The 10,698-nt window shown below is 34.4% G+C and overlaps 1 protein-coding gene across 1 annotated transcript; it reads left to right on the top strand.

The window, feature by feature from the left end:
* Positions 1-1,639: 1,639 nt before the first annotated feature.
* On the top strand, positions 1,640-7,773 carry LOC141622788 (uncharacterized). The gene is made up of 15 exons (XM_074438806.1): positions 1,640-1,874; positions 1,967-2,046; positions 2,560-2,654; positions 2,839-2,999; positions 3,110-3,261; positions 3,379-3,497; positions 4,101-4,264; positions 4,418-4,492; positions 4,796-4,858; positions 4,967-5,104; positions 5,336-5,491; positions 5,759-5,811; positions 6,029-6,207; positions 6,309-6,400; positions 7,407-7,773. Exons 1-14 carry the CDS (start codon positions 1,811-1,813, stop codon positions 6,367-6,369), a joined length of 1,560 nt encoding a protein of 519 aa, XP_074294907.1. The 5' UTR covers positions 1,640-1,810; the 3' UTR covers positions 6,370-6,400; positions 7,407-7,773.
* Positions 7,774-10,698: the final 2,925 nt, after the last annotated feature.

The following is a 10,698-nucleotide window of genomic DNA, read 5'->3' as shown; positions in this document are numbered from 1 at the left end:
TTCAACAAAGCTTACGTGGTCATAACACTTCTCCGTAATCACACCCGGAACATTATTATAAGAGAGAAAAATGACATCTTATTATAATGTGATTAAATGAGATTTTATTTAGTAATTTAAGAAATTATATTACTAAAATTAATCGGTGTTTGCGAAACACGCGAGATGAGAATGATAAGTTAGTTATAATTACAAGATGTTGTGAATTATACTAACTAGTAATTAAATGACCATTTTATGAGAAAGTAATTTTAAATTACTAGTCAATTTGTTAAATATGATTTATTTAATTTGTAAATGATATTTAATTTGTTAAATATGCATTTTAAATTAAAACATGACATAAGACATGTCACATGTCACATGACATACAATTGTACAATTGACAAAAATAAAATGGACTCCATATTACACTATAGAAACCGAAAATTGGTGGGCTATATGAGAAGTTTTGTCTTTTTCCATTTGTCTTATTCATTTGTCCATAACACTTGATAGTGACATGACCATGGAAAAAGACTTACACATTTGTTTTGTGAAGACAAAAAGAAAAAGAAAAATGGTCATAAGACCACATGAAGCCACCGGTTTTTAGCGTGAGGATTGAGAGAGTTTTTCTCAATTTTTATCATTCTTCTTATGTTTAATAAAAACAATACCTTCTCTCTCTTGTTCTTCATAAAATTCATTTTTATGAATCTAATTTGTACAAATCAAATACTAATAATACTAGTAGTAGTATATGAGTATTAGTAATCAATTTTAAGGTAAACCACATTACAAATATCTAGTACATGTTAGTTTGTGGGATTAAGGGATAGTCTTGGGTGCTACTAATTGGAGGGCTTCTATTTTGAAGTCATGAATGTTCATCCAATATTGGAAAGCTCAAGAACTAACAAGAAGGAGATCTTGTTGGTGCCCATTTGACCGAAATTTAATTGGTGAGAAATTGATTTTCTTATCTCTTCTTATTTAGTTTGCATGCATAAGATTTAAATTAATTTTATGACTAAATTAATTTGTAACATATAAGAATATGTTAAGTAATGAGATATAGATTTCTAACAAAAAGATCGTTGTTTTTAAAATGAAAGATTAGTTTAATGAAAGAAAATTTAATTTGTTTCTATATTTAGGTTGGAGTACTTTGGAGGGAGAAGTTTTTGAGAATTTAGATGTAGGGGTGTTCACGGACCGGACCAAACCGGACCAAACTCTCTGGACCGAAGACCAAATAAGTGTTAAGAGGTGGATCGAGGACCGGACCATATTAATATTGGTCCGGTCCGGTCTGGACCATAAAAACACGTGGACCGGACCAAATGGACCAAAGTTGACCAAATATTATTGTCATTGACATGTTTTAGCATATAAAACTAGAACTCGAGAAGTTCGCAATGATAAAAATAAATAATATTATTTTCTTACCAGATTTAACTACATAATTACACATGTTATAATACGTGTAAACAAAGTAGAAAATAAAATCAATAATATTACAAATTTAAAAATTCTTTTATTACATAACTTTCATCCATTGGTCAAAATCCCCACGCTCTATTCGGGTTGGTCCAGGACCGGACCGAAGACCAAAGTAGAGTAAATAGGTGGATTGTGGACCGGACTAAACAAAATTCGGCCTGGTCTGGTCCAGACCAAATGGTCCGATCCAGTCTAGTCTTTGGTCCGGACCACTGAGTGGCAAAATCGGTTTGGTTCGAGTGAAGCTCCTTTTGAGTCTTTGGCCAACAGATCGAGCCCGCGCACGCGCACGATCAGCATTCATTCCCAAACACAGTGGAGAAAGATGCAAGCTTCGAGCAAAAATGGCGATCGAACCAATCTTTCTCGCACATTCAAATATCTTATGGGTTTGTCACTATCCCATCAAATTTCCAAACTATTTTACAAAATTTTACTAACCCAATTTGTTCTTCTAATTTAATTTTGATTTTCTATGCAGCAACCCAATTTCTATCAAGAGGAATCCCCTTTATCTTCAATTCTTGGATCGTTAGGCATCTTACCGAAGCTGATTATGCTGTAAGTTGCTTATTTACTGTCAATTTGTTATAAAGTTGTCACCTTTTTTGTAATTTGATCTTTGTAGTTGTAATTTTAGCTACATTGCTAGGATTATGGATTGTTGAAGTTAAAAAGATTGATTTTTTGGGTGTTTTACTGTGAATTGTGGTTGCGCTTATTTCTCTTGTGAAGCAGCGCTCCTTTGAACACAAGGGTAAGGCTAAGTACATCCGACCCCTTACCTCGCTATTTGTAGGAGTCATTGAGGCACTGGGGTAATGTTGTTGTTGTGGTGGGTTGTGGTTGAATAAAGTTGGAATCTTGGAAATGTATTGATAAAGCTAATTTAGTGTTAAACCGCCGCACCGAAGAGTTTTTGGTGATCATGATTAGTGGATGGTTTGATAAAGATTCTCTAATAAGGAGCTATGTTGCAATTTGCAAATAAATGTTTTTGATGGTGATTAAATCCGTTTTATGTGTTCTGAATAGTTTTAATGGTTGATTGACTTCCTGACTGTTGGGTTGCAGATTTATGCAGTGCAATTCCATCTGTTCGTTACCTGTGTACTGTTTCTCAGTCGTGAAGGATTTCGGCGTGCGTGTATGCGTGCTGAATTCAAATGGTATTTTTTTATCTCTCTTTTTAGATTGTTGATTTGGTTTACATTATTAAATTGGGGTACACTGCAAATTTTTTGTATTGTGATGTTAAATGCTTGGTCGGGATATCTCAGGTGTCCGTTGTAGTTAAAAATGATTCATGAAAAATCAGTGATATTTGTCTCTTCTTTTTTGCTTGTGCTGCAGTGAGGACGACACAAATGGAGAAAATGCATCTAAGTTAATGAAAGTGGCTTGGCTGTCTCTTCCTCTTGGTATTGTTGTTACCGTGATAGCTTGCACAGCCATCTTCTGGTGGCAAGAGCTGAGCTTTTCTAGCTCATATGGCCAGGCTATATTAATAAACGGTAAGGTACTGATCATCTCAGCTATATCTTGTAGGGGATGAAGATCTTGTGAAGAATTTTATGTTAAATTGTTGTCTTACTGCTTGATCTGTTACTTGTTAGCGCTGCAGGCTTTGCATGCTTGTTGGAGCTTTTGGCAGAACCATTGTACATACTTGCTCAGTATTTGTTTTGTCTCAAGCTACGGATGGTAGTTGAAAGCACAGCAACACTTGCTCGTTGTCTAACCACTTATGCACTCATTGCTAGGAAAGGTGGCTTTGTAAGTTGTGGATAGCACGCTAGATGTTAACCGTCTTCTGAATTGTGTTACTGCTTTCTACTTTGATAGCTTGCTTTCTTTTCCTTACTTGAGTTCAGTTTTTCTATTCTTGTGCAGCAAAATGCTATAGTGTTTGGATTGTCTCAAGCATCATATGGAGGTTGCATTTTCTTAGGTTATTGGGGATACTTTCTTTTTCTTCATAGATTGCAAGGTTCAAAGCTCTTCCCCTTCAGGTAGATTCTACTATGCTGTCTAAGAGATGTATTTGTTTGTCTATTTAAGGAGGCTTCACTGAGTGTGTTTCTGATTTCTGTTAGGTAGCGTTTGGAAACACGGAATTGATTTCGTTTTCATGATTTCAATTGTAGAAATTCAAATGTTTGAATTCAATTCCAAATCCAATTCCAAAATTGCGTTTGGGAAACCCATGGAATTGGAATTGGAATTGAACTTGGGCGAGACGGATATGGGTCGAGGTCATTGGATGTTTTATATTTGAAAAAATTAAATATTGTCTCGAAAAATATTTGCGATCGGAAAAAATATCATAAATAAAAATATTTTGATGAAATTTTCGTCACAAAATAAAACTTAAGAAGTGATGGAATTGAAATGACTACCATATGGTAGGTATTTGAGAACCCCAAATTTTAACTAGCTTGGAATTGATAAGGAATTGAGTCAAATCCAATTCCAAATTCTAGGGATTCCCAAACACTTGAAATATCTCAATTCCGGAATTCAATTCCAATTCAAGGTTTCCAAACATAGCATTAGGTTATTTCTCTATCATAGTATCATGTTGGGTTAAGACTCTATATATCATTTTCTCTCAGAGCAGGTGACATAATGAAGTACGATAAGCCACTGTTCAAGATGTGTACGCTGTTTACCCTTCAGTCATTCCGTAAATTGGTTCTCCAAGAAGGAGAAAAAATGGTCCTTGTGTGGTTCGACACTCCATATAACCAGGCTGTATATGGTCTAATAGACAAATTAGGTGATTTGTCTTCCAACACTTGATACTTGTCTGTCTACTTTAAAGAACTACAAGCTATATCCCAATGTTCAGAATTCAAGACATCTTTTGCTTGAAACAGTAGGTCGATGTTCAGGGCTTATTTGCTTACGTTGTCGACAATTTATATCTCAGGAAGCTTGGTCGTGAGAATGGTATTTCTACCCTTTGAAGAAAGTTCCTATGTGACGTTTGCAAGGTCTGCTACAGGTTATATACTCTCTCTTTTCAAGTCCTCTTTATCAGTTCTCCAAAAAAATTCATATATACTCAATAGCTCTTGATGTTAGGCATCTCTACTTCCGCTCTTTAGGATGTATCTGCGGTTGTATTTGAAACACTTAGTTTTCACTGAAAAAACATCCGTAATTCTCGTCAAAAGATAGCAATCAAAGCTTTGCTATATGCATTACTTTCTGTGAAAATGTTGTATCACCAATCACCATGCATAACTAGAGTACTAGATATTATTTTTCTGTACTCATATATAAAATGCTGCCTTTCACATTGCAGAAGAATCAGTAGACAGAAGGAAACAGCGCCTAACAGAAGCCCTGAAGCTTGTGTTGTTAATCGGTACATCTGCCCATCTTGATATGTCATTGATACGTAACTCGGACTAGATGGCTGGATATAATTGCAGATTTATATATTTGACACTATTTGTGTTGACGATTGTCGTAGGTCTTATTGTTGTGGCTTTCGGACCAAGCTATTCTTATTCACTCATTAGATTGTTGTATGGCCATAAGTGGAGTGATGGAGAAGCTTCACCTGCCCTCAAATACTATTGCCTGTATGTTATGCTTCTTGCAATGAATGGTAAGTGATATTTTGCAAGAATTTTAATGACCGTATTACTTCAATTACTTTTGAACTTTCTTTTAACTTCGATCACTTCTCATTCCGGTGCTTCTCGGCTCGAATAAAAACGAATGAACCTTTCTGATTCTATGTTAATTACTATGAACATTCGCAGGACACCCCCCCTCCTGTAAGAATCCATATACAGATTTCATTAACATATATTTTTCAATTTTTGAATTGCACCAGGAACATCGGAAGCTTTCCTTCATGCCGTTGCGGATGAGAGCCAATTGAAGCGCTCTAATGATTCGCTACTTGTCTTTTCACTGATATATGTTTTGCTGAATATCCTGCTGGTTCGATCAGCTGGGGCCATCGGTTTAATAATAGCAAATTCTACAAGTATCCTTGTTTATGTTCATAGCTGTAGACAATCATTTTGCCAAATGTTGTGACTTTAATTTCTTTGGCCGATTATACATAAGAGCCTCTATTTACGTGTCAATTCATATTTTCCATTGAAAGAAGTCCGACAAGATACAGAGTTTTTCGTTTAGTTCTTAGACTGCTAGTTTTCCCCTTTACCCGCACTCGTGCTGTTGGTAATGGCTTACTGTGTTGTGGTCATGTTGTGAATTTCCAACCTCTGTTTCCTTGACTATAGTAAAGATATGGCACTGAGGATAATTTATTCAGCGGTTTTTATTAAGCGTTACTTCAAGGTTGGATTTCCTTTCTTCGAAAAAACTTATATGAGACGGTCTTACGCGTGAGACCAAACTTAAATGAGGCATGTACCAGAACTTTGAGACAATCTCACGCGTGAGATTGTCTCATACAAGACTCTTTACTTTTTCTTATTGCCAAACCTCATTAAAGTAGGGATGTCCTTGCGACTCTCTTGTGCGGTTTCGTAGTTTGATTTGCTAGTGCCTACAGGATTCATCCTCGTTTTCGCTTCGAAGCTGTTTGCCCTCGGGTTGGGTGGTACTGATAATTTCTGGAGCCGTCACTCTCATATCCGAAAAGATATTTCTGGACAAAGATAACTTCTGGATTTCCTTTTTAGTTCACTTTTCTGTTGGATTTACTTGCTTCTGTTTTTCAGCTGTTATCATGTAAGTCTTGTTTCCATCGCCACCCTATACTGTACTGTTTAACTGAGCAATCACTTCAGATAGTTTCTGAACTTACGCTCTATCTTCTTTTTGTTCGATAGTTACTACCGGGAGCGAGGTTTCATCAACAAATTGATCCGTATTCGCCATCATGCCGACTAGATGGGAATATCCTCTTCTCGCATCACTGAAGGTATCGTCTTCTCTCCCTCCTTTGCTTGCGTAGTTGCCTTGTCCATTCTTGTTCAATTATAGACATTCCAACCACTGATTTTATGCAATACTTGCCTGCTGATCGACTTTGGTTTGTGGGGGTCATTATCTCTTAAGCAAGTGGTCTACCCATTAATTTGTTTTTAGCAACCAACTGCTATGTGGAAAATATATGGAAATTTATGGTCGATCAGAAAGCAACGAGTTTAACTTTAGGTTTATATGTATGATTTTGAGCATCTTCCTTGTTTGTGATAGTCTGAACTCTGAAGAAGCTCTATATCACGCACCCTCCCGGGAAAACTCACCTATGCCTTCTCTGCTTTTTTTCCCTACTAGTTTTATACACGTACAAAAAAATGTACGGGTCGTAATAGCAGTCGCCATCATTAAATACATGAGCATATAATTGAGCGTGATTAAGTGTTCAATACCGTGACAATATAAATAGTCAAATTTGGAGATTCGAATATTTGATAAATATTAGATTTGAATATCAGATAATATACAACCGTATTTTATTAGAATTATATTTTAGGTATTTGACATGTTAGACCCGTTAAATGTACGTAAATTGCAACATTTTATGTAAATTGTGACATTTTAACTCATGTTTTAACCCTTGTGGTGGGACCCTTCCCCGGACCCTCGCCTATCGGGGACGCCATCGTGTTGTGCACGGTGCACCGGGCTACTCTTTTGGTTGTCCCAAGAAATGTTACGTTGACAGTTGACACACATTGGCCACACCAAATGCTACGTGCTGACACAACACTCCTGACACATAGGTTCGGAAAATGTGATTGTTTTCACATAAAAACATGTATGACATCCATAGCCGGGTTTGAGTAACATAGTTCTCATTTCTCAAGCACTCGTCCTATTTGTTTATAACTTTTTTTTTTTTTTTGAAAAGATTTGTTTATAACTTAACTATTCCTAAGTTGATTGTTTCGCATAAAACATAATGTGTACAACTCTCACAGGTCGGTCAGACACCTCACTACCTCGTCTTTCATCGGTAGTCATCAACCTATGAGACGGCTTTTCTACGAGGTGTTACCGTAGCAAGAGAAACTCTGAGGACAACAAAGATCGAGCCATTTCCATCGTATCCACTAGGTCAATAGGTGACTTGTATTCTTTCCCAAAATTCGAGTTTTTCTTGAAATGAGCAACAAACAGAGACAAGAACTTGTCCAAATGATGTGTACAAAAGGATTCGGGTGATGTTGGTTATCAATTAACCATACAAATCTGCATACTTATTCGGGTCACGAGATATATTATGGGTTTGTACAACATTGCTTTATATCCTTGTAAAAAAAAGTTTTCAATAGCGGATTTAGAAAATTTTCTTTCCAGGGTCCCAGAAAAAATATACTCCGTAATACATAATTCTACATGAAAATATAAATTTACTCTATTTTTACCTAAGAATTGGATCAAAATACTGATGTGACCTCTATTATACTATGTCGGACTTGTTTCGAAATCAACAATAGGAATGTAAACTCACTAATGCATAGTCTGGGGATCGGAATGTTCCTTGATAGGGTGGTCAGTTATGCTCATTTTTTCCTTCTCTTCCGAGACAGCAACCAGGCAACGCATCTCGGGGTCTCGACTCAGGATGATGATTCTTGTTGAAGCTAAATATACGTTTTCGGCAACAAATAAGTAATAATATGAAGAGGAAGAATGAGAAAATGATGACAATGGTGACCAACATGAGCTTTCCATGTACACCATAATATTTGTCATTCAGAAAAACACTCTTTTGCAAATACAAGGGACTTGGGCTTGGAGTTGGACCTCCTTTTAGGGTAATGCTATATTTTCTCATGTAGTTTTGTGTGTAATATTAAGTGAGAAGATGTTGAAACAAAGGTTATAATTTATACACCCTTAGCCTTTATGCATTTCAGTAAGTTTCCCTTAAGATGGGTCATTTCCCTCTTTTAAGTTTTAAGACGGGAAATGTGACTACTTTTTAATTTTAGCTATAATAGTAGCTATAATATTTTGACGTTAAATGATCATTTTTAATTATAAAAAATGGCAATATTTCACCCGTTTTAAATCTTAAGCGGAAATAGACCGTCTTAAATGAGAATGGGTGTGTTTCCAATATGGGGTACATGTACTGAAATCAACAACATGCATGATCAATTTCGTACGGTCCAATTTCGTCGCAAGTGGGCCTAAATTTGTCACTTAGCTACCCACTAGCCCGTCTCCTTGAAATAAGCAATAATCCCATGGACCATGGTTACCTTGTTTGAACCCGCTCAAAAACAATGTGAACCAAAAATGATCCGGCTCGATAATAACTCGAACAGTAAAAGTTAAGACTTGCCCAACCTGTAACCCGACCCGTAAATGGATAAGGTTATTAAAAATTTGTTTTTAGTGAAAATAAAACTAATATAAAATTATTAAAATAACCTAGATTTTCAAAACATTGAGATAAAGTATACTTATATTGTTTTTTAAAAAAAATATAACTTTTTCAAGATCGAAATCAATGTCGCATGACCAATCATCGGTTTTTTTAGTTAGAAATCGCACCCATTGTTTAAACATCTTTTTAAGTTGGAACTTGCATGAAATTATTGCGTAAAACCAATTCGTTTCATATATTCTCATTTGATCATGGAATTTGCATGGAATTGCGTTTAAAATAAATTTATATTTAACTAAAAATACGAAAAAAATAGCCATTTAAATACGAAAACCACGATCAAAATGAGATTTAAAAATCCTAATCATGGACAAACACAAATTCAAAGATCGGTCGTGGTCGGACTTTGAAATACGCCGCCAACCATAGGGTAGGACGTTGATATTCAAAGTCCGACATGGTCAGACTTTGAATTTCAATATATTAGTAAATTTACGAAAACACTATTTAAATTATTTTTTCTTGTTCATTCACTACAATTATAGATGGTGCAATATATTATTAAATTTAAGAAAATACTATTTAAAGATGTATATTAAATGGTAGAGAAATGGTCGTAGACAGCTAAGAATGCCAACCTCATACAATGTTGATTGATAACCTTGTATATTTGGTAAAATAAACTTGATATAGCTAGTTGTGCTAATACACTCAAATGTAGATTAGATATGATGATAACTTATAAACTTCAAACAAAATTATTTGATGTGCATATTATTTTTATTTAATTATACTGTATTGTTAGCCTCTTTTTTACTATTCACACAAAATTTTTAATGTGTTATATTGACCAATTAATATACTATTTTCAAGTATTCAGTAAACTGCATATTTAGATATAGAGCATATTGGTTGAAATCTACCATATCCGTCCCTATTTACCTTTAATTTTGGCATAAAGAGCAAGGAAAGTGGAGTGGACCAATTATTGAATGACAAGTGTGCCAAATTGAGTGTGTGGAGAATATAGTTAATCATCAAAGACATTCTTAAAATAGAACGGTAAATAATTGACTAAGACACTTCAAAATAAAACAGGTAAACAATTGAGCGGGATGGACGGAGTACAATTTTTTTTTGATAAAGAAGGGAGTACTATTTTTTAGTATGATGTTAATAACAACATATTATATCAGAATATTCGACTTATACATGAAAACACTATAATTTATTTTTATAATCTGCTAAATACTAAACACTCATAATATTCCTAATCATGCTAATTTAACTACTAAAACCTACTAACGTTATCCACTACTATGAATTTGCTTCCACTGTTTGTCAAACAAGCCAAGATCTTTGGATGAGCCTGTTAACTTTATTTAATTATGTTGCATTATTAGGTTGTTTTTACGGGAAAGTGGTGATTGACCCCCCATAACTTTGTACAATTGTGAAATTAACCCTCATAACTTTTAATTGGAGTGATTAAGCCCATAACTTACATTATAAGTGAAATTAAACCCCTTTATCAAAATCTCACGAGAAAATCAATTTATCATATCATAAAAGTAAAAATGGTTATGTTTTTTTATGAAAAATATAAAATAAAAGGTTAAAAAAAATTAATAAAAAATGGCATAAATTAGATAAAAAAAATTAAAATATTTTACGAAAATCAAATAATTTATTATTTTTTATGTAACGTACAGATTTTTCAACTTTTTTTTACAATTTTCGCAAAAAAAATTCAATTGCGAAATATTTTATTAGATAATTGTGTTAAAATCAGAAGTCGAAGAAAAGATTTTCATTACAAATAAAAAATATAATAAAAGGGTAAAAAAATAATCAAAATTTTCTATTATTTAACA

This window comes from Silene latifolia, chromosome X, assembly GCF_048544455.1.
Source record: "Silene latifolia isolate original U9 population chromosome X, ASM4854445v1, whole genome shotgun sequence".
In the NCBI taxonomy this organism is placed as follows: domain Eukaryota; kingdom Viridiplantae; phylum Streptophyta; class Magnoliopsida; order Caryophyllales; family Caryophyllaceae; genus Silene; species Silene latifolia.
This window is presented reverse-complemented; position numbering and strand designations above follow the sequence as displayed.